At 38.8% G+C, this 23,343-nt stretch overlaps 1 protein-coding gene across 1 annotated transcript; it reads right to left on the bottom strand.

The window, feature by feature from the left end:
• Positions 1 to 329: 329 nt before the first annotated feature.
• Positions 330 to 22,985, bottom strand: cers1 (ceramide synthase 1). Its single transcript, XM_026930473.3, has 7 exons — positions 21,917 to 22,985; positions 9,777 to 9,936; positions 8,128 to 8,308; positions 6,285 to 6,446; positions 4,798 to 4,945; positions 2,606 to 2,745; positions 330 to 1,691 (listed from the first exon to the last, which is right to left on the bottom strand). Exons 1-7 carry the CDS (start codon positions 22,145 to 22,147, stop codon positions 1,652 to 1,654), a joined length of 1,062 nt encoding a protein of 353 aa, XP_026786274.1. The 5' UTR covers positions 22,148 to 22,985; the 3' UTR covers positions 330 to 1,651.
• Between the last annotated feature and the right edge of the window lie 358 nt (positions 22,986 to 23,343).

Here is a 23,343-nt window from a genome sequence, read left to right as displayed (position 1 = left end):
TTAGAATGAGTGCATTAATATCAACCTGCGCTACTGTCAGAGCTGCTGTTATAGAAAATTAATCAATACCATCTGACCAATCAGAATCCAGAATTCAACAGCGAAGTGGTGTAAAGGGATCTACTAAACTTGGTGTACATCAGGTTGTCCTTTGGCACATTTATCACCTTTAAACACTGGAAAATAGAGAACCTGTGCAGAAATACATTCCTTTTGAACCTGTGTGGTTGTTTTAGGAGGTCTTGGGTTTGCTGTAATTATAATCTGCATGTCATGGAGTCTGTGTAATAAATCACTGTCACTTCACACACACACACTCAGGCAACATGTCCAGTGTTGGGAGCCCAGAGTTTAATTCTCTTAATTGTTCAGAAAGCAATAACTGTCAAAAAACTTTAAGGAAAAAATGGCAAAATCAGTGGTGAACTACTGTCCTGGAAGAAATGCAGTCAGTGTACACACCTGAGGCAGGAAGTGTGCACCCCTTTACAGCAGGAACAAAACAAGACATGGAATCCTGCGGAAAGCTGACTGGACAATAAAAGCTATGTTCATTAACATTAGAGTGTACTGGGGTCTCTCTCTCTCTCTCTCTCTCTCTCCCTCCCTCCCTCTCTCTCTGTCTGTCTGTCTGTCTGTCTGTCAGAAAAACCCATGATACTGTACTGGGTCCTCGCCTGGCCCTCTATGACGTATTTACTGTGTTCAACAACATGCATGTGCAAATAAAAATAACTGCAGGAGCTGGCGGGAATGAGAGTAAAAACTAGCTAAACAAAAACCACTAATGTGGACAGACTTGGGCTCTTCAGAGATCGGGTTAGGTTTTGAAAACACATTTATTTATTATAAGCGAGGCTATATATGAAAAAAAAAAAAAACCATAAGGCTTTTATGGTGTATCTAGTAAACACTCGTCTTGTGTAGACTGTTTTCTGGTTGAGATCTATTACAGCGTATAAACACGTCATGATGAAAGGTCCCTTCTATAAAAGCAAATGAGGTATTGAATTCATAGCAATGCATTGAGGAATACTTGTGTAAGGACTCAATTTCAAACCTACAGGCTTTCCAAGAAGAAGGGCCATGGGAAAGTTCTCAGGATTACAAATCAGTGGAAATTGCTATAAAGGCAGCTGATTTAATGCAAGAGCATGAATCTGAATCAAAAACAGTCAAAAGGCTCCTGAGTGGCGCATCAGAGTTGTACATTAAGTGATCTGGTTGACTTTGTACAGTGATAACTGGCGTCCATTAAGTTTTACGTTAGCAACTTTGAGTAAGAGGAAATACTGTTTGAATCTCATTTTTGTACACTTAAAGAAAAACAGAGCTGAACAAATAATTAAATTAAATAATTACAGGGTGACTCAGCTTAAACTAAACAGCCCCATGTTGGTATTAACAACTTACACATACACAACGATAAAACTTTTCCTTCACTTCTACCCGTTTTTGCGAGATTTAAACACAAATCCCCTAAATAATATTCACAGTTTTATTAAAATAAGGACAAAAAAACAGATTACAGTCTAAAACTAGCAGGGATTTTTTTTGTTCCTGTAGTACAAACGGAGTGCCAGAGTCAAACTGCCCTTTTTTGTTCCTTGCAATTGCTGTAGAGGGCCAGCAGGGGATAGTACTGAGGCTGTTATTGGTGCTTCTTGCTGATTCCATTCTGCATGTGATTCCTAGAGAGAGAGAGAGAGAGAGAGAGAGAGAGAGAGAGAGAGTTGAGGATGAGGTGAATGTCTTTGGTGTATCATTTCGATTGAAAGTGAGAGAGATAAGGCTGGGCCCCACGCCAGCTACGTGCAAGTCAGCAGTTTGTTCCTATCTGTGTGTTCTGCAGGTCAGACACAGTCAGATCATATTAGACTCCATCAGAATTTATGACACCATGTCAGACTCAGGCAGACCCTGTGTGACCATATCATTAGACTCTATGAGGCTCTATCAGACCCTGTGAAGGAGATGTGGCCTCTATGTGTGTCAGTTCCAGTGAAGGAGGCATGGCCTCTGTCAGTCCCAGTAAAGGAGGTGTGGCTTCTGTGTCTATCAGTTCCAGTGAAGGAGGCATGGCCCCTGTTGATGTCAGTCCCTTTGAAGGGGGCATGGTTTCTGTGTTTGACTGCTCCATTGAAGAGGCATGGCCTCTGTGTCTGTCTGTCCCCTGAAGGAGGTGTGGTCTCTATGTGTCAGTCCCAGTAAAGGGGGTGTGGCTTCTGTGTCTATCACTCCTAGTGAACAAGGCGTGGCCCCTGTTGTTATCAGTCCCAGTAAAGGAGGCACGGCCTTGAAAATAACCCGAGTTATGACACTGCCCCAAACCCCCAAACAAGCATGGAAAGGTTCCACATTATGCACTAGCATACTGTTAGTGGAAAAGACCTGCAGGATGTTCCCTTATATTCCATATTTGTGTGCTATTCCAGTATACTCGTGTACACTTGATTCAGGTAATAAAGAGCTAATCATGTGTTCAGGCATTCTGAGAACAGAGCAAAAACATACACAAACAAACCCAAACCCTAACCTTAACCCTAACTCACCCACACATCTCCTGAAACAAAATTACTGAGAAATCACTGTTTTCCCCACTCACCCTTCTCCGGAGCGCTGATTTCCTGAGTCATGCCTCTCAGCCTTGATTGATTCCTGGACCTCGTTTTCTTCATACTCACGTACGTCATTGATCCCTTTCAACTGCCCGGTCAGAACCTTCACCACCATCTGCACAATGAACTGCACAGCACACGCAAGTGGGGGTGAGTTTGGTGAATGATCTGTCTCATCTCTCTCCTCACCACAGGAACATTTCATTAAAGAACACAGTGAGTGTCGAGGCACAGCTCGGTCCCGCTGTTTGAATCAAAGTGACTGAATCATTTGAATAATGTGTGCATCCAGGCATCAGTAATGAAGAAGTCTATAAAAAAAGCTTTATCTATAATGTGCATATAAAGATTTTCACTCATTCAGGTCAGTAAATCGTCTCTGAGTAATCAGTCATGGTGACTGGGATTGTTTTTTTAATCTTGAAAACAGCATCACTCTTTCTCAGGAGTTTTATCAGTTCTGAGAAATTCCTCACTTTACACAAATTCAAGCCTTTGGATCTTAATGATTGTCATGTGACCTTAAAGGAAATGTTCAGGAAGGAAAAAAGAAAATCAAATGTACACAACTTTTTCTGGTAAAAGTTTAAACCTGATCAATGCAATTGTAAAATGAAAAATGATTTAACGTTTTTGTAAAATAGTTATCCTTGAAGTATACATCTCCATGTTTTGTTTATCTTTAAGGCTATTTTTTTTATTTTACATTCAATGGTATAAGGTCATGTATATGTAATTATAAACTTTCCTATTAATTTCCATCTTTTCCTTTCACTCATCAAAATGGAGTTTCTCAGAGTTTTTCAGCCTATTACAGTTCCACAATCACGCTCCATACTACACATGCAAAATATGTGTATGAGTTTGCAGTCACTACATCGCTGATGATAAAAATGCACATAAGGAAGGAAACAGTTGCATGTAGGCCTGCGCCATCTACAGACTTCTCGAGTGACGAAGAAGAATGAACTCATCAGTTATTTGGAAATGCAGTGTTGAAGTTGTTGACGAAAATGAAAAATGGTTACGTTGAAAAATGTTCATTATCAACCTTTTTCCATGACCGAGACTACATGATAACTAAATAATAAATTCAGCCTAATGCTCAAAATATGACAAAATGCTGTGTATAATATTGAGTAATGACATTTTACTAAAATAAAAGCGAGCTGAAAATTAAGACCTGTCACATGTTATACACTATATGAGGTGAGGTGAGAAAAAATTAATTCTGAGATGACGTCTGTGAGAGTTTCTAAAGATCGCATATTCTCTTTGGTTTCGTATTGTCCGTTGTGTACAATTGCTCCAGTACTGCAAATTTTTTGACAGTTTTCACAGCTACAGGTAAAAGACTGCCGATCCTCAAAGTCAGATACCTTGGAAAGAATCGGCTTGGGAACACCTACTCTGTAATGTCCAATCACAGGCTTGGAGGCGTAGTGTCTCTGTCCATGGAGTTCGGCCAGCTCACATGTGCATGTCACCAGACAATTACGCCATATTGTTTGTGGAAGCTCACTGAACGTCATGCTGAGGTCCACTGTGGTCACGCATACTGCTAGTTAAACACCCGACCTGTCTCCTCTGATCTGTGTGTGTGTGTATGCTAACACTTCGTAGTTGGAGAACGTTACTGTTTGGTAAAAACCACGATTTCTATTACAGTGACATTATTTAGTGATAAAAAGTTTTATCTGCATGGAAAAACTGCTTTTTGTAGTGTTTGTCTTGTTAGGGTAATATAATACTAGCTAGCTAAAACTAGCATACTTGAAGTCACTGAAGTTAAATCTATTTGTGTCAAATTCCAGACTAAATTCAAACCAGTGGTTAAAATAAACACTGGCTAGTTTAGTGTGTTAGATTTGCAAATCACGAATATGTCTGCACTGAGTGTGATGATAAAGTGATTATGATTTGTTGGTGAAGAGAAGGTTAAACGTGAGAATGCATTGGAGTGATTGTGTGCGTGTGTGTGTGTGTGTACGCACGTGTGGGTGTGTGTGTTCAGAAAGCTTGTTTTTCATTATTTTGCATTGTAAAATTTTGTTTTGCATTAACGATAAATTGCTCTCAGATGACCTGCGACTTTAAGGGTATTGCTAAGTAACACAAGCTAGAAAATTTTTAGAAGCAAATGTTTGTCCAGCGTTATTTCAGAGCCGCAGTGGCTTACCAGGAACCAGTAGATGTTCATAAGCAGCAGTGCAAACAGCAGAGTGTTGAAGAAAAAGTAGAAAGGGATGTTGGGGACGGACTGCAGGCTGGTGATGTAGGAGGCGTACAGCACTTTGAGGGGGAACCAGTACAGCCGGAAGCAGAACCTGTAGAGGAGACAAGAACAGGGTTACATGAAGAACCAGCAACTCAGCAGGGCGTAGAAAAGAGAAAATGAGAACAAACTGAAGAAAACAAAAGTCTGAAAGAAGATGAGAGCAGAACTAAAGCAATGCTTAACAAGAGCAACAAGCATGATGTACGCAGGATTCTCCAATGAAATGAAATTTTCGCAATTAAACTCCTTACGTATTAATTTGTCTTCAGTTTGAGATTACATTAAGCTAATCTTACAGAGTCATGTATTTTATGCACTTTTACACCACAGTGTTGTTGAATTCTGGATTCTGATTGGTCAGAAAGTATAGATTAATTTCCTCTGACAATAGTGCTGCTGCAAATCACAGGTTTATATTAATGTGCTTGTTGACATGGTGACATTTTTTGTAATTTCTGTATTTATATAACATTTATGGAAGGAGTCTCCAGTGTCAGTCAGAGGTAAAAATGCAACTTTCCAACATCTTCGGACAGAGGAGTTTATGCTTTGTGGTTTCTTGGCAACATGACAAGCTGCTATAACATACAGTAAGTGAGAACAGGAACTAACTTGTTTCGTGGAAATCTCACAACAATAAACTATAAACCGAAAAAGTATGAGGTATTGTTCCTAAGTAAACTGTACTCTCATGGTTGGCAAATTGCTGTGGTATAAGAGGAATAAAACACCAAGGGACCAGCTGTTGTTGAAAAATAATCAACTTCAGGGTGGTAACGGTAACTTCGCTTCATCACACCACCACATCACGCAGTATTTTACTATGAGAGTATCACATCTGTGTTAGTGAAGCATTTTTATAATACATCTGTTCATGAGAAATCAAAGACAGATGGTCAAAGTACAATCATTTAAGTGCATCAGGTTTTATCTTCAACATTGTGGAATTAAAATGTAACCCAGTTTTCCATATGTTGTATCTTTTGAAGTGTTGTTGCTATGTCTTTTGCTCATTTCATATAGTTTTCAATAGTTATATGTTAAACACAGATCATGTTTTTGGTTCTCTTTTCCACATCTGCTGACTGAGTCTCATATCACAAGCAAGAGTGAGAATAAAGTGAATAGTGGGACAATTTTATTTTTTTAATAACTCATGGCCATATTTAAAAATGGTCATGGGCTGCAAATAGTTGTAGTTTGGACACCCCTGGCCTTGCACTTCCCCTGCAGTCGTGTATTTGAAAGCTGTGAGCAGATGTCCTGATTTTAGATTCTGTGACTTTTGACACACTAATCAATATCTCACAGATGTTTAGTTAAACCCCTCTGTTATACTTTGTTTTTACAGGGAGATAGGGAGTGTGTATTTCTTGTGCAGTCCTCACCATGTGATGCCAAAGCCCACAAAGCCCACGCTGGACAGGACATCGTTGATCATGTAGCTTTTTCCTCCGCGGACCTTGAAGTAAACGTTGATTTTTGTGAACTCCAGCAGAATATCGTTAATGTCATGGAGGAACAGCACGAGGAGCCCGATATTGTGATACCTTTAAGAAGAAAAAGAAGATACAAAACACACCAATGTCAGTAAACCTAAAATTATAGTGTAGCAGTACAGAGTCTGAGAGACAGCTGAGTGCAAAAGTTTGCAACCTCCATGGTTTATCAATGGAACAAAAATATCTCAAATTAATAACACAAGTCTAAAATGTTAAAAAAAAAAGGAAATCCTGTAAAGGAACAACAAACAATAAGACAACACTAAAATGGTGTAACGAAGTGGAGTTACCGTTACCAACATACTGTTTCCTCTTATACCACTGTGACAGCCACCATGGACAATACCACACCCTCATTCACTTTTTTGAATCTCTTCTTTTGTTGTCTGCTCCATTTCCTTCCTGATTTTGCACACCTGTTTTGCATTTCCCTATTAGTCACTCACTCTTTTCCCTCTTTGTTTGTTGGAGCATTATGCTGATGTCTGTGTCTGCTTGCATGGTAGATTACGGCTACGGTTTGCACTGTGTATAGCTTTTGTTTTCTAGTTTCAAGCTTTCCTTGCCTTGCCTTGCCTAGAATTAGCCTAGCCCTTGTTTTAGTTTTTCTTTCCCAGTCCTTGTTTGTTTCTCAGTTGTTTTCTTTCATTAAAGAAGTTCTGCATTTGCATCCACCTCCCTGGACTCTCCTTGGCCCCCACATGACAGAATGCTCCAACCAAATATGGATGAAGCAGAACAGGCAGCGCTATGGCAGGAGATGGCCCTTCTCCTCGACCAGTACCAACTGCAGCTGGATAAAGGGCTCGCCAACTGGAATAACACCTTGGCTAAGTGGGATAGATGGGATGAGGAGAGGGCACGAGCCCAGAGCGGGGGTCTCTCTGTTGCCCTCCCTTCACCCCCCACCCTGCCCCCCTAAGGACGTCGCTCTGCCCTCTTGCTCAGCTGAGAACGTCACTGCTCCCCCTCCCTGCCCTGGTGAGGAAGTCACACCAATTTGCCAACGATTACAATTTCTATTTCTGTACATTGTATTTATCTATTTCCAATTACATTGAATGATATGGAACATCTGTGAAGCAAGTTAGTTCCTGTTCTCATTTATGTTACAGCAGCTATACACAGTTAATAAGCAGCAAATGCAGTTCGCATGTTACTGAGAAACCTCAAAGTATAAACCCCTCTGTCCTGAAGATGTCGGAAAAATTAAAGTTACAGCTTTAACTCTGACTGTTACAAAGCGCTGACCCTGTAAATGTATATGCTAAATTAACATCTACTTACAGAAAATGTTACTATATCAAAGATTACACATTTTTGAATCGTTTACGTGGAGCATCTGCTGTTCAAGTCCCTGTGACTGAGCAGTTACTATAAAAATGATCATTTTAGAGCTGCTGTAATAGAAAATTAATCAACACCTTCTGACCAATCAGAATCTAGAATTCAACAGAGCTGTGGGATAAAATAAATTCATATACACAAATTTAGTAGTATAAGCAAAATTAAACACAGTATAACTATTTTTTAAATCATATTAAATCATGAAACAAGGTGTTTTTTTTCTACCAAAGGCTGATAAGCTCTGCTCTTCACACACAACAACAGTAAATTATTTATAGATTTGATTGCTTTTATGTTAATTAGACTTTAGAAATTGGTGAAAAAAAGACATAGACCATTGAATTGTGGTCTCTATCTCCTCCAAGTTAAGTTCTCCCCTGACCTGAAGGCGTAGGAGAATGCAATCAGAGCCAGAGTGATGAAGTGATGCAACAGCATGACGGCGGAGTCTTTCCTCCATGCATCCATGTAAATCGTGGCGTAGATGGAGTGGCCGTAGAAGCTCCCCTGGATCAAGTAGGCGATGGCGATGTCCACGGGCACCTGCATTCCGCTCGTCCAGTCTATTGATCAATTATTCATGCATTAATAGATTACCGATTATAAAAACAGTAAAACAACGTTTATAGCTGGATATATACAATATAGCTGGCGGAGCTTGCGAGACATGCACACACATACCCACACACCCCGCAGAGAACTTGAACCTGACCGAGCGAAAGCTGCAAGTTCGGCACGGACCCGTTTTCTGTTGCTGTCCTGTTTTTGGAGTGTTTTGAAAGTGCGCGAGCCCGGTGCTCTACTAAAATTCTGCCTGCCTTCCAAGTCTTCCTCCACACCCCACACAAGGGGGTCTACAGATGTCAAATATAAAACTTAGCAAAGTTCATCCTTAGCAGCAATCAGCATAAACAGAGCTGAATAATATGTTTCATGACATCCCTGATTGATTAACACCAAGTAGATTCATCATTTCTGTATCACTACTGGTATTAATGAGTACTAGAAAACCATGTACTCGGTCTGAAAAAATGGTATCAATGCATCCTTACTGTTAGTTTTATGTGTATTTGACAACAGCAATTTTAGCCAATTAAAACCTAAATATTTTAATCTGTTTTTTTCCTCAAAATAAAGTATCTCTCAAGAAGGCATGAGAGATTGAAATTTAAAAATGATGGTTCTTACTTTAGTTCCTGACACATACAACTACAGTACTTCAAATGACAGTCATTTGTTTTTATTCGTCTTTGAATTCAGTCATAGCTTGTGAATTTTTAATATATTATCAATTTGTTATGGAAAAAAGTTGATAATAAACATTTTTCATTTTAGTTTTCATTGAAACATTTACTTTTCTTCGGTGTCCACAATTGCACTTCAGCCCTACAGCTAACAAGAGACTAAAGATGAAGAATCTGACGCAAAATCACCTCAGCTTTCAAAGACAATTCTCCACAGATTATCATCATTAATGACTGTGTAAAGTTATGTGAGGAAGATGAGAGTGCCTCACATGAGAATGACCACTGAGGATGTCTAAAAAGCTGTTAGTGTATTTACACACGTCAAGTCTGCTAATGCTTATCGATCAGATCCTCCTCCAGCTCTCGAGCCAACAGCAGGAGTAGAGTGCTTTTAACATCAAGACTAAATCAGTTTTTCCCACCACGACACACAACGCTCACGTAAATGCTCACACACTTAACTCTGATTGCTGCAGAGTGACTGGAACTCATTTTTTTCTTGTATTCACTTATGCTATCAGGGCAGATGTTGTCTGGGTGTATGTATACACATATGGCATAAAACACTCTGTGTGGTGCACTTGTAGGAAAATAATCAACAACTGGGTGGTGTGATGAAGCAGAGTTAGTGATACCACCTGTTCATGTGAAACATCCGCTGTACAGATTCCTGTGACTGAGCTGTTACTATAGAAACGATAATGTTTTACAATGAGCGCATTCATTATATATAAACCTGTGATTTTCTGTTATAGCTGCTGTTATAGAAAATGAATTAACTTACTGTAAAAGACAGAGGAAGGGTTGTGAAAGAAGCTGTAGTTGCAGAAGAAGAGCAGGTAGGTGCTGTAGGACCACGACATCGTGTAGAAGACCAGCTTCCAAGCACTTTCTGGCATCTTCGCCACATCTTTGGAATGGAGACGACACCACCGGGCAAACGGCTACAACAGACAATATGCAGATTCTTAGCATTTCATGCTAGACGGCATATATATATAACATATATATATATAACAGTATTAAGTACAAAATAGATTGCTCAATAGAATAGCAATTAGCTATTAGAAAATGTGTTCAAACCTACAGTATTTGTCACCAATCACAGACTTGGGATCTTGAGAACAGACCTTTCTAACAATTTTTGAAGGGAAATTATTTTGAAGGGTCTTTTGCAGTCATGTTTGTTGGAAAATGAGACCTTTTAGCTGTACTCACATTTGACGCACGTGAATCGAAGAGGCTGAATGCACGTTGTGATAACGTCACATGATGCGTCTTGGCCCTTGGCAAAAGCAAAATCTCGGAATCCTGGAGGGACTGATTAGGGCGCTTTCACAGTGTTTAGTCTGGAACCTAGGTGTGTTCTCCCCATCGGCATGGGTCATTAAACAGGTGAGAACACAGCGACTGCACTCGGGTCCAAGAACCTCTGAGCAAGTCGGTCTTGGTCTGCTATGGAGTGAACTCTCTTGAGAAAGCAACCTGACTCTGAATCAACTCGCCTGCAGGAAGTGAATCAAACATGCCCCGTGTGTTGGGTATGCAGTGTTTTTTCCTGTAGATGTGGGCTGCTAAACAGAGCTATAGTGCCGTGGAAATCAACAAACAGAAAATAAATGCTGTATGTGACACACAAGATGTTTTAAAATAGTTATTTATAGAACTGCAATCATTTATTTAGCAGTGACTCTGTGTGTCTGTGATTTTTTTTATTTCTATTTGCACTTGGTAAAGGTTTGTACCTTTCTGTTTCCATATTTAAGACCAATGAAGGAAAGATATTTACGAGCTGCAAACTTTTAATTATTAAAGGAGTAGTAATCAAGTAGCAAATGAACCAAAAGACTTGATCTCATTCTGATTCGTACTCTGCAAACAGACTAATAGGTGTTAAAGGTCACATAGACACTGCAAACTGGTCTCAGGTTCCTGTACATGGACACTACTTACTAACAGCACATTACAGAAAGGACGTTGGAGTAAGAGGTGCTCAGTAAATCTTCATGTGCTTCTGCTTTGAAAAGGAACTGGGAGGAAAAAAAACAGGAAGGTAGAAGACTTGTTTCACGTCACATATTTCAAGTGCTAAAAACTGCTGAAAAAGTGTGACATTGTTTCTGCTGGCCAAGTGTGAAAAGATGCAGAGGAGTACGCCATTTAGAGCAGATGTTTTGTGTTTTACAATTAGAGGTTGTGATGGTAATTTTGTTCCTTTCAGTTTTACAAACATATTCAATTTGAGATGTTACTGTCTGTAAAAAATCTTTGTTTGGGTCAAATTAATAATCTCCAAATTGTTTTAATGTTTATCAAAAGAGGATCAAGAGTCAACAACAGCAACAAAAATCTTCAAATGAGGTTAAATTCCAGAGATGGTGTCATCTGTCTGAAAAGAATTCTTTGGTCTTGAATTGTGTCAGTGTGAGAAATTTTTGGTCCCAATTTCAGATTGTGAGTGCTGCTACAACGCTCGTCTAAAATCCTCCACTGGGAGGATGGTTACAGGATGGTTAGAGGATCTTCATCGTATAATCTGACATGGAGAACACGTGTTATCACACAGTCCATTATAGAATTAGGGTGAGATCTAATACAGTGTGATGAGTGCTGTCTAAAATTTTAGCATGTTTCATAATCTTGTAGGATCCAATTTTCTAATCCTGATTTGCTATTTGTACATCTTTGCATATCCACTTTTTAGATTTTTTTGATGATGGTATTCAAACACGGAGAGACAAAGAGGTTTTCATCACTGTATTGAAAAAAATAATTTTTTTTTTAGATAGTTTTCTTTGAAGAAGTTAGTGGCAGTTAAATTATATTCATCACATTTGTTGACAGGCTATGAGTAAGGTCTGTTTGCAATGTCAGACCTCAGAAGTAGCATATGGGCACATTAAGGATGGAAAAGTCATGGATGTGTTTCTTGTTTAAGGTTGCATAGGAAAGCTTTAAGGTTATACATGTTGTTTCGTTAAAGTGTGTGTGTGCGTGCCACTACAAGTAACGCTAGATTTTGTTCTTATCTCTCTGTGATAGTCTATCTGTTCTGCCCAGTGACACATGCAGACATAGGGCTATTGTAATCAGGCACATGAATGATAACTATTTACAAGTTATCTTTATTTCATTTTCCCTTGTTCAATTAGTGTCGTGTGTGGGTGAACAGAGGCCAGAGAGGAAAACGGGACACCACAAAACCACACCAAGACATTGTATGACACCACTCTTGTAATTTAGGAGTGAAATAATCATAACTCTGAGAGATGGTCCACTTTGAAGTGGCAGTGTCTCCAATTGGCTCAAATAGCTGGCTCTTGTTGTGTGATAGGCGAGAGGGCTAAATGCTGATCCTGAGGGGAACCACCTGCATCCTATGATGCTGGGAGTATTTATAGAGACCAGCTGTCATCAGTCAGTCCCCATACTCCTCCTCTTCACCTTACACTCCAGCTCCATCTTATAAATACACACTCGCCTAATCGCTATTATCGCAGTTGCTGAGCATAGACAGTCTATCTGAGAGTTCTATACTACTAGGTTATTTATAGTAAAGTCTGATGTCATCTATAGACCTCATTCTGTGCTAGATGTTAACTAAAGTTTACTAGTTGTCGGTGATCCAGACCCCCCCTACGCTCTGGACCAGATGAGCATCACTCCTGAGCTGCTGGTAATCCAGACCTCCCCCCCTTCACTCTGGACCTGTCCACCGGCAATGCTTCATACTGCCACGAAAACGCTTCAGCTGTTTTCCATGGACTACACCAACACACATTGTACTCACACACACGCACACTACAGTGTAAACCCATATGAGGATGGGTTCTCTGTTGAGCCTGGTTCCTCTCAAGGTTTCTTCCTATCACCATCTCAGGGAGTTTTTCCTTGCCACCGTCGCCCAGCTTGCTCATCAGAGACGTCACACACACACACACTTCACTTTACTTTTGTTTGTGTAAAGCTGCTTTGAGACAATGACCTTTGTAAAAAAGCGCTATACAAATAAAAATGAATTGAATTGAGTTGTCCAGTTATTCAAAAAAGTAGCAGACTAGTCATCTTTTCCATAGTTGAAGCAAAAATAGTTTTTCACTGGTTTTATGCTGTTTTATTTGTGCAGCTGAGAGCAGCTGAAATATTTTCAGAATAATCAAGTACATTTTGCCGCCTGCTTTACCATCTGCCTCACTGTTTTTGCCAAATCCCCACAGTGACAACTAGTGAATGTAATAGTTGACTAGTCAATGCAACCCGTATTCTGTGCAAAACTTACCAGTTCAGCAGATCATAAAAGCTAAACAAAAGACACTTTGGTGACTCTTTTGCAGTGGGAAAGTATGGCGAATGTCAAGTTCAGGCATTGGCCTTTGCACTGACACCATAGTTGGTAGAAACACCTCAAGTAAGTCCAAAGTCTAGGACTGGCTTTCATGAACAACATGACAATCACAGACCTCACAGATCAGTCATGGACCTCATGCAGAGACTTGTGCTCACCATGTCGTACACTTGGAAGCTGGGAAAACTCTGTGGACAAACATGTTATGCAAACAAGCCTGTGATTGGTCGATACAAAAGAGGCGTACTTAAACTGACTCATTCTAAGCATCAGACTGGTTTCACTAGCATGCTAAACTCAACTTGCGAATTAATTTAATAGTACCATGCATCTTATTTCTCTTTTCCTAAGCAGTTCTTCCTCCTCCTAGGGTTCTATCATTTTATGTACTTTATGTTTATGTATCTCCGGTATCACCGTAGTTCAGCACTTTGCAGTGGGCAATCCTCTTCCTGCAGTCATGGAAATTGTCATGAAATTTTAATATCTCCTTCTGCAGTACTGAAAAACTCATACATGAAAGTCAAAACAAAACCGCTGAGGACAGGTGGTTTCGTCTTCATGCAACTCTCACAGACGTAATCTCCGGAAGTATGTTGAGTTGAGATATGCAGCATGACTGCTGGTGTACAGAAATCTAAAAGTAGTTGCTCTACTTCCTCTCTGCCAAAATGACATTTCCTCTGAGGTACATACAGTTTCCACAGCAGCCAAGGCAACCTCAATATGAGTTTTCTCTCAACCTTGGTGCATGCAGACCCTAACAGATCAGCATGCTAAAAATGTTACGTAATGCAGCTTAATGTGATCGAAGTCATCTTAATCAAACTCGCAGTATACACACATTTGTCCTTTTAAAGGGCTGAGCCAAAAGAATAGGTCACTGCAAAATCTCAACAGCAATCTGTTTGCTTGAAATGTTTCCTGTGAATAAATGAGCCTCTGATGATTTGTTGCCCTTTTAGTTTAAATAGCAGGAAAAAGAGAAAAACCCAGAACTGATAAAGATCTAACACTTCCCAGTCCTACCCAAATATCAAAGGACCACAGTAAGATAAAATGCATAAATCCTGACATTAAAGTAAATCTGATTTACACAAACAGTATCCATCAAATACCAAAACCAAACAACAACACTCTCCATCAAAAACAATACTCGTCAAATACCAATGCTTTCCCTGAAACAGTCACTGTTCTCCAACAGAAAAATATCCATTAAACATCAAATCCTTCAATAAAAACAATGCCCAGCAAACACCAATGCTCTCCAAATGTTGATGCTGTCAATCCAACACCAACACTCTTCATCAAACACCAATTCCCTCTAACAAACTGAGACACTTCCACCAGCACTGTTGCTTTGCATCAAACACCAACACTCTCCATCCAACACCAACATTCTCCAGTAAACACCAAGGCTCTTCACACAAAACCTACACTCTCCATCTAACACCAAAATGTTCTCCAACAAACATCAACACACTCCATTAAACAATGATGCTCTCCAACCAACACCAACACTCTGCAACAGTTGCACTCTCCCTCTAATTCCACAATGTTCTCCAAACAACACCAACACTCTCCAGCCAACATGAATGTACTGCACCCAACACTGAGGCTCGCTCCAACCAACACCACCATCTCCAGCAAACAATGGTCTCCAAACTACACCAACTTTCTCCAGAAAAGACCAACACTCTCCAGAAAACACCAACAAAACCTGGAGCTAATCCCTTGTATGACCTTAGAGAAACTGGTCATAAGTTGCACTGGTTAAATGTTTAAAGGGAAGCATAGCATTGGGTTTCAAAAACTGATCTTCACCAGCAGCACACCATCATCACAAAGAAGAGACTCAAACACATCTGCTGAGTGACCACTTGGAGCTTGTATTTGAATCAATCATTACACCTGTTAGCAAGTGGAGGCAATCTGGCAAAGCCTTCTTTGTTTCATTGTTTGTCATTAATAATACAGAGACAGTGCAACATGAGCTGATGGTTTAGTGAACAGCACAATGGCTCCAGGTTTATACTCCAGGTAATGTGAATTAAAGCCAAAACTAATTATAGAGGAGAGAAGTGTACCTTCCCTTTCATTTATTTGTTCAGTCACTTACCATCTATAATTACTCCCATGTGGGCACTAAGAGTGTTAATGTAGAATATCACGGTTTCACTATATCACTGTATTACATCAATCATTTGAAAACACACAAGCTGGTGGTGAAAATTAAGGACATATTTATCACCAAATTTTTGGACAAAAGTTTCTTTTTTAATATAATATATATTATATATAACAAAAACAAAAGGAAACAAAAAGATCAAATCCCCTAATCGTTTCTAGATTGGATTTCCAGACATGTGTCTGTTGTAATTATGACTGAGTTACACAGGATCTCTGTATAACTCACAGAGGTGGGTGTGTCTCCATGATATACACATGCTCATCACACTATAAATCTTCACACTACACACACCTCATAGAGATACATCTTTATTATAAGAGGTAGGGAGCCTGGCCATGCGCTTGATCGTTAGTTGGTCACATGACTATAACCTGTGCTAAGAACTCAATAACTTACCTAAAAACAGAAGAATTGCTTCACAGACATGGTGTTTTAAACATCATTTATACTGTATTGTTCCAAATTTTAAACTATACAATTGAAAAGAGCTTCCTGGGGTGTCTTTATCCTGAAGAAAAAGTGCAAAACCTCTCTCTATTGATCTATTCTACTGATTCTATTTCTACTGATGGACACATATTTGGTCCTTAAAAATTACTGACATGACAGATTTGGACAGCACTAAAATCCCAGAGATTGGTAAAAACTACATTACCCAACCTCCCTATGTAAAACTAGTCCAGTCACAAAAGTGCTTTAGAAAGATATTTTTGAGAATGAAGTTTCAGTGTGAATTTCCCTCTAGGATGAATAAAGAGATCAATCTATCCCTCTATCCATTTCCATAAAATCTTACCTTGCCACTAATATATTTCACTGAAGATGAAAGAGAGAGTGGCTCTGAGGAAAGGTGGCTTGCTAAGTCAAAAGAAAAATGCATTTCAGTTTTTATATTTTGAAAAAGCCAATGATGAGGTAGCCATCTGATAATACACTGTGACCAGTTGTGAAAGGTAAGACAGAAGAAGCAACCCAAATATTGCTGTAAACTCAGGTAAAATGATTACTGTACGAGTAGCACATCTGCACAAGAAATAGTACAGTCTCTACAAAATTCCACATGTCTCTATGAGCCTCAAAGAATCAGGATCAAACACTGTAATGGCAGGATGTGCCGAACATTTAGTGGGCTGACTGTTCGTGTTTGTGGTCTCTGCTTCCATGTAGCTCAGCTAAAATGGCAGTTTAGCAATGGCTGCCACTATGACTCTAAGAGAGAGTGAGGTAAACACACCAACTGAACCCTTTTTCAGGACATGCCTTTAGTAATTGTCTGTCTTTTTTTTTTTAAATCAAATTTCTCCTAATTTCATCGTAGTATTGGCCACTTCCTTCGAACCACAGCTATGAACTGGGAAGACAAAGGATAACCCATGCTTCCTCCAAGACACATGAAACTAGCCACTGAATCTTTTCGAGCTGCTCATGCTTGCTATAGTATTAACTAATTAGCTAGTGTTGCTCTGATTGATGGGAGCAATGAAAGCCAGACAATTATCCTCTCAGCCAAAGATAATGTGGCATTGTCAGCATTCGAACTTGGGCCTTTTGAGAGCCAGGTTTTAACATGAAATTTGGAAACAATAATACACTTTAGAACATACCTGCCTAGAATGTAACATGCCCAAGAGACCAAAGCCAATTCTGTATGAATTCCTCAAGCACCAATCAAAATGTAACCGAACCACAAGTTTCAAGGGCAAAGTCAACTGCTAAAATGCTGTTGATTTTAAAGCTAAGATTGCTGTGTTTTGTGACACATGACAGGAACGACCGTGGGGGTGCTTTACGACACTCTGCGTGCTGTAGCCACATGCAAAAACCTGTGTCATGGCATTCAACATTACACACTGTCACAGAATAAAATACTGAATCTGGATTTGAAAAAATGTCAAATCTGATACCAAACCAGAGTTTCAGGCAGGCATTGGCCCTGATATTGATGTTGAGTATCGGATCCTTTGTGTGTGTCCCCGCCATCACACACAATTGCGATGTTCTTACTTGTGACCATGATGGAAAAAAATATGCAAATGGACAAAATTTTGCATTTTGCTGAAGGAGGCACAGGTACGACTAAACCACAACCTACTAATGACGACTGATACAGGAATGTACACACACAGCAATGTGGGCTTGGGTCGACAATCACACTAAATGTAAAAGGTTACTACGTGTCCTCTCCCATTTCCAATTTCTGTATATGCAATTCCGCAAACAAGGAATAAAGTGCCAAAAACATAAAAGGTTTTCAATATTTTGCCTTCAAATAAGTGTTACAATTAGTGCAACAATTAGTATAAACAATTAGTATAAAAACAAGATACATCAATAAATATAATCAATAAATCACATCACAGTGTATCAGTGTACCAGTCCACCTATCTGATGACAACGGATCAATACAAACACACAGCTGGACTTTCACACTAAATGGCGCAGGTTACTACAAGTCATCTCGTGTTTTGTTTTATGTTTGTGTTTGGTAAACTCAATGGCACCCTTTTTTAATACACTAAAAGAGGGAAGTAAACATTTGCCCAGTGGGGTCTGCTTTGGAAATAATTTCCCTGAAACTCAGAGGAGAAACAAGACAGCAGACGGATCAACAATCAATGTAAAAAATAGTTTTTACTCTAACAAATTCAATGCAAATTCCATGTTGTGTTCCAAAAAAATAGACGGCAACGCAAAGGGCTATCAGTCAAACCAAGCAGTGATGTTTGGCCATCTGTTGAATATCTAGGCACTATAAATGTTGTGCTGTTATGGGAAAATAATCAATAAATGGGTGGTGTGATGAAGTGGAGTTAGTGTTACCACCCCAAAGATGATTATTTTCCAATAACATCATGTCCCAAAGTATTTCATTTCTCTTACACCAGAGAAATTCGCCAACAATTACAATTTTTATTTATTAAACAATGGCATGTACTTTTTATCCATTTATAGGTACAGGTAGCTTTTATTAATTTAACTAATAATTTAATTAACTTACAAAAAAAATTTACAGCTTTACCACTGACTGTTACCCAGCACTAACATTGGAGACTCCTTCCATAAATGTTAAGTAAACACATTTCTTCTTACATAAAACTTCACCATATAAACAATATATTGATCATGTTTTTTTAAATCCATTAATGTGTCGCGTGCACTGTACAAATGATAACGTATTAGAACGGACGCATTAATATAAATCTGTGATTTTCAGCTGCACTATTGTCAGAGCTGTTGTTACAGAAAACTATTCAACACCTTCTGACCAATCAGACATGAGAATGTCTCGTGCCATTATTGCTGAAATTATGTAGCTCAGTGTGTTATTTAAAAACAACTTGGCTCCATGAAACCGTCCTGAGAATATAAATACTTCATTCGAATTCAATCCAAGTTTCCATCATAACACAGAAAACCTTTTTACCCATGATCTTGAATGCTTCATGTTTGCATGAGCATTTAGGAGCCACCAGATTACTACATTTGCACTTTCCCTAGTTGCCCTTTGTATACCAAGACTCATGACACATATCTATGATAAAACAGCAGTGATCCAAAGGCCATCGACCTTGGTGGATTTGTTGTGGCAATATATACAAACCTTTAACACCTGAGTCACCTAAACTGATTTCAGCTTTCTGAGCACTGGATAAACCCAGATAAACTCAGAGCAAGATAGCGACATGTGCCAAGAATTGATTATATACAATAACCTGCAATTTTCAATACATGGACTCTCCAAATTACAGTCACTACTCATGTGTTCCAGTTGGAAGGAGGGTGCTTAGGCTGAAGGAACACTGCACAACTTTCAAAACCTCAGAATCGCAGCCCTACCCACACTACGTAACTTGTGTTTGGTGGACGTAACAGTGTGCACACTATACGAGTGCTCGTAGATGAGATGCACATACTACAATAACGCAGACGAGCGTGCCCAACCCCCAAATCCCACTTTCTCAAAAAAAAAGAAAAAAAACATGAGAGCTATACTGTATATAATGTGACATTTTCCACTATTTCTTATAGAAGCGTTTACATTTTGTCCCTCACCCTCCCACACAAAAAGATAGATGATAAACTGGATTCAGAGATCTGCTGCACATGACAGTAGATGAATTTGATTTCTTGCTCACAACACTTGCAGTAGGTTTTCTGTGTTCAGTGTCTGTTTTTGTAAATCTGATTTTTTTTTTGTTTATCATGGTGGTTTTTTTTTGGCCACCTGCTATTTTTTTGTTTGTCTGTGTTATTTTTGTTCATCTTTTCTTTGTCGGCCTAAGTTGTTTTATACTTTATTTTTTTTCCGTTTTTGTCCGCTTGTCCATTTTTCATCCATCTGTTTGTCTGATGTTTTTTTTTTTTTTTTTTGTAATTGTAAAGAAGCCTAGGGTATGAGAAAGGTGCTAAATAAATTAAACATTATTATTATTTTTAAAACATTGCTATTACTTTAGAATATTTTTTGCACATAGAATATCAGTAGAATTTTTAAATTACCGATTTCACTTTGTTCAGAGCACTTTGGTTGTATTTAAACAGAAGACAGGTGTAACATCATTAGAGTTCAATGACAATAAAAAAATGTAATAACCAAGCAAACACACATCAGCAGCTGCTTTTTAACGCAGTATCATCTCAACTACAGTCAACATTGACAAACTACTGGACAAAGTGGTTAAAATATTTCTGTTACTAATGCAACATTATAGCATGTATACAGTACACACACAAATCTATACAATCATAGCAATGTAGATGCCTGTAAAATGGTTCATATTGTACGCAATATCTCCCTAAGATGATGCTTACAACAAAAGACAATGCAATAACTGTTGATCTTTATGAGCCGTGATAAATATCACTGTAGCCGCTGAGACACTGGTCAAAGTGCTCAGATAACTCATTAAACCGAGGAGCCTTGAACTACCACACACACACACACACACACACTATCTGCAACACAATCTCATATATCACTCACTCTCTTCAGCTCGGATGCTGTTTAATAAAGATGCAGTGCTAGACATCCAGCTAGCATTACTGAACCGTTTCAAATATTTATTGAGAAAGTGAACATACGCGTTTGGATTTTTTTAATCCTAATGAAAACAAAGAGCTAGCAAAACCGCAAATGAATGACACAGATGCATGTCATGGTTGGATGAGAAAGGCTGAGATACTGCCACATCCTCCCATGATCCTCTCTGTCTGCAGGTCTACAAAGTTTACGAAGCAGTGCTCTATATTCAGGAAGTTCTGCTGCATGTGCACTTATGCATATCATCATGCATGTCCTGAGACTAATTAAGCAGGATAACTGCCTAACCATTGATCACAGTTTACAATATAATCACAAAAGAAACAGCAAATGTTTCCCAAGATGGAGCAGTGCAAGAGATAGTTCTGCCTGCCAGATTATTTTAATAATAGACAAAAATTGTGTTCCATGAGAACAACACAAGCGATGCTGCCAAAAACAACACAATTACGATGACATGGATCTATACACAATAGTTTATAACACTGAACAAAAAAACTCCCAATTTTTGAACATCTTGCACAGCGCCATTTAATCCATTATATAAAAAATGGAAAGAATATGGCACATCCATATAGTGACTGCCTACAGAAGACCGTCCACCAAAGATCAGTGACTGTGTAAAGAAGGGATTAGTCAGAGAAGCAACCAAGAAGCCAAGAGAATCACCATCATGCTTCACATCCTTTCCAGGACTTCTGGCATTTGCATTGTCATTTTTAAAGGCCATTAACTATACTATGAAAATGGAAAACATAAAACATTTGGTGGAATCTTACTTAGGCCATCAGTATAGCCATATTTTTCATAAAATCTTCTAAATTATCAGAATTTTCCAGTTCTGATAAGGAGTGTGTTTAAATTTCATACTTCCAGAAACAAGAATTATTTCTTGATTAATTAAAAAAAAGTGGTAATCTTTATTTATTTATTTGCATGTGTCATTAAATTTTATCTTTACTTTCTTTTACTGTAATCATATTCACTTAGCTGTTGATTTTATGACTTCATTTACTGTTTTATACCATGTAAAGCTGACTTGAACTGAACACCTGGGTAAAGGTGATAGTTTGAAATGACCGCAATAATAATAAGTAGTAGTAATGCAAGTTTAAGATTGGGATATATTGTATAACTTGCCAGAAGAGTCTATATCTATAGCCACATATCCAAAATAAGGAAGAGTAAAATGAGCATTGCAGCATTATAGGTCTGCGCACATCTGGTCCTGCAGAATGGCAATCTCTTTAATCTAACAACAACTTATCAGTTCACGATCAGGTTTTATTAATAATTGTACGTTGGACATTAGACATACTGAGCAAACCTGACCATGCAGTAACGTACCACAAACAGGTGATAGGTCAGTGCCCATCTCAGACTGGTCCACATCACCACGCAGAGGAAGAAGAGCAGGATTTCTGTAGGTGTGATGTGTGCATGGTCCAGCAGGGTCTGTATGGACATTTTGACGCCACAGTCTTTACAGTCTCTATAGGCGTCCAGCATAACGCTGCAGGCTGTGGAGAAGAGCTGCAAGTATCCCGGCATGGGCTCCTCCGCTGACACACCTGCCATGCTTCCTAACACACCTGGATCTCTGTGTAGACTTCTTACAGGTTAAATGTGGTGTTGGTTGTTAATGTAAACTTTTCTTATTAAGCCAGAAATTGAGACTTTAAGCTATTTAACTTCAGAGTAAGCCTCCTAGATCTGTATGCCCTTGCATTTAAAAGAAGTTACCTATGTAATATTATATTATATAATCACACACCTTTTTTTTTTTAATTATTATTATAATGTATATAAGCTAATTGGGCTACAAATAGAGGTCAGAGATTCCAGTGCCACAGACATGCAGGTTATAATAGTTTATAACAGTCTACTGGATGCTTTAGGGCGTTTCAACGGTGTTGAAATTACGATTAAATAGCAAATATAGCAGATAATTAGAGGATGGACAGCAGTAAACAGAGTGAAGTTGAAATAAAAGGTCGGTGAAGCTCATATACCGCGCGAGCTTGTTTAATGCCCCAAATAAATGGCGGATGCGCTATTTCCCGTTATACCGCCGCCCCGCCGCTTCATTAGTCATCCACATCTCAGTCTGGAACAAAATCTATGACCTGCTAATAATTTAAGATGAAATAAAAGCAGTAAAAAATCCTAAATAATCCGAGGCTGTGTGGTAATCCGGCTGCTGCTGCTGATCCGCTTTCAGTCCTCATTGTTTTTTTTTTTTTTTTTTTTTTTTTTAAGCTGGCTTTATTTTAATGAAAACTTGCTGTAAATCCACTAAACAAATAAATATATATATACAATTGTTTAAAAATCACGGAAATAAATATAACCTATAGCTACAGGTGCTGATGTGTGAGTCTCCGCTCTCTCAAATACACACAACACGCTTAACGCTTAAAAAAAGAGGGCGTGTGAGACGACACTGCGTCGTGACGTCATGACGTCGCGCTGGGAGCGTTTAACTGTCTCTCAACCTCAACCAAAGGGACGGTATTAACTAAGAAGGAAAAGTGATTAGTATGTTGTTTTAGGTCATTGAAATGATCTGTGCAGAGTAATCAACTGTTCAATGAACTTTTATTGACTCACGGAACTAATAAAATGGCCTCTGCATATACCATAAATCCCAGTTAGCTAGCTGTCCAGCCTGTTAGCTGGTGAACTAGCTTCATCCTTAGCTGTGTAACAGTAGGCAGTCCTGTCAGAATATACCATAACACACAATATAGTGGTCATTACTGATGTATTTTTAT

Source organism: Pangasianodon hypophthalmus, chromosome 11, assembly GCF_027358585.1.
Source record: "Pangasianodon hypophthalmus isolate fPanHyp1 chromosome 11, fPanHyp1.pri, whole genome shotgun sequence".
In the NCBI taxonomy this organism is placed as follows: Eukaryota; Metazoa; Chordata; class Actinopteri; order Siluriformes; family Pangasiidae; genus Pangasianodon; species Pangasianodon hypophthalmus.
This window is presented reverse-complemented; position numbering and strand designations above follow the sequence as displayed.

Excerpts from the sequence above, each read along its gene's own strand:
- cers1 (XM_026930473.3), bottom strand. The coding sequence starts at position 22,147 with ATGGCAGGTGTGTCAGCGGAGGAGCCCATGCCGGGATACTTGCAGCTC. Across the intron at positions 6,447-8,127 it reads GCATTCTCCTACGCCTTCAG|GTATCACAATATCGGGCTCC; the intron begins GTCAGGGGAGAA and ends TTCTTCTTAAAG. Across the intron at positions 1,692-2,605 it reads AATCAGCGCTCCGGAGAAGG|GAATCACATGCAGAATGGAA; the intron begins GTGAGTGGGGAA and ends CTCTCTCTCTAG.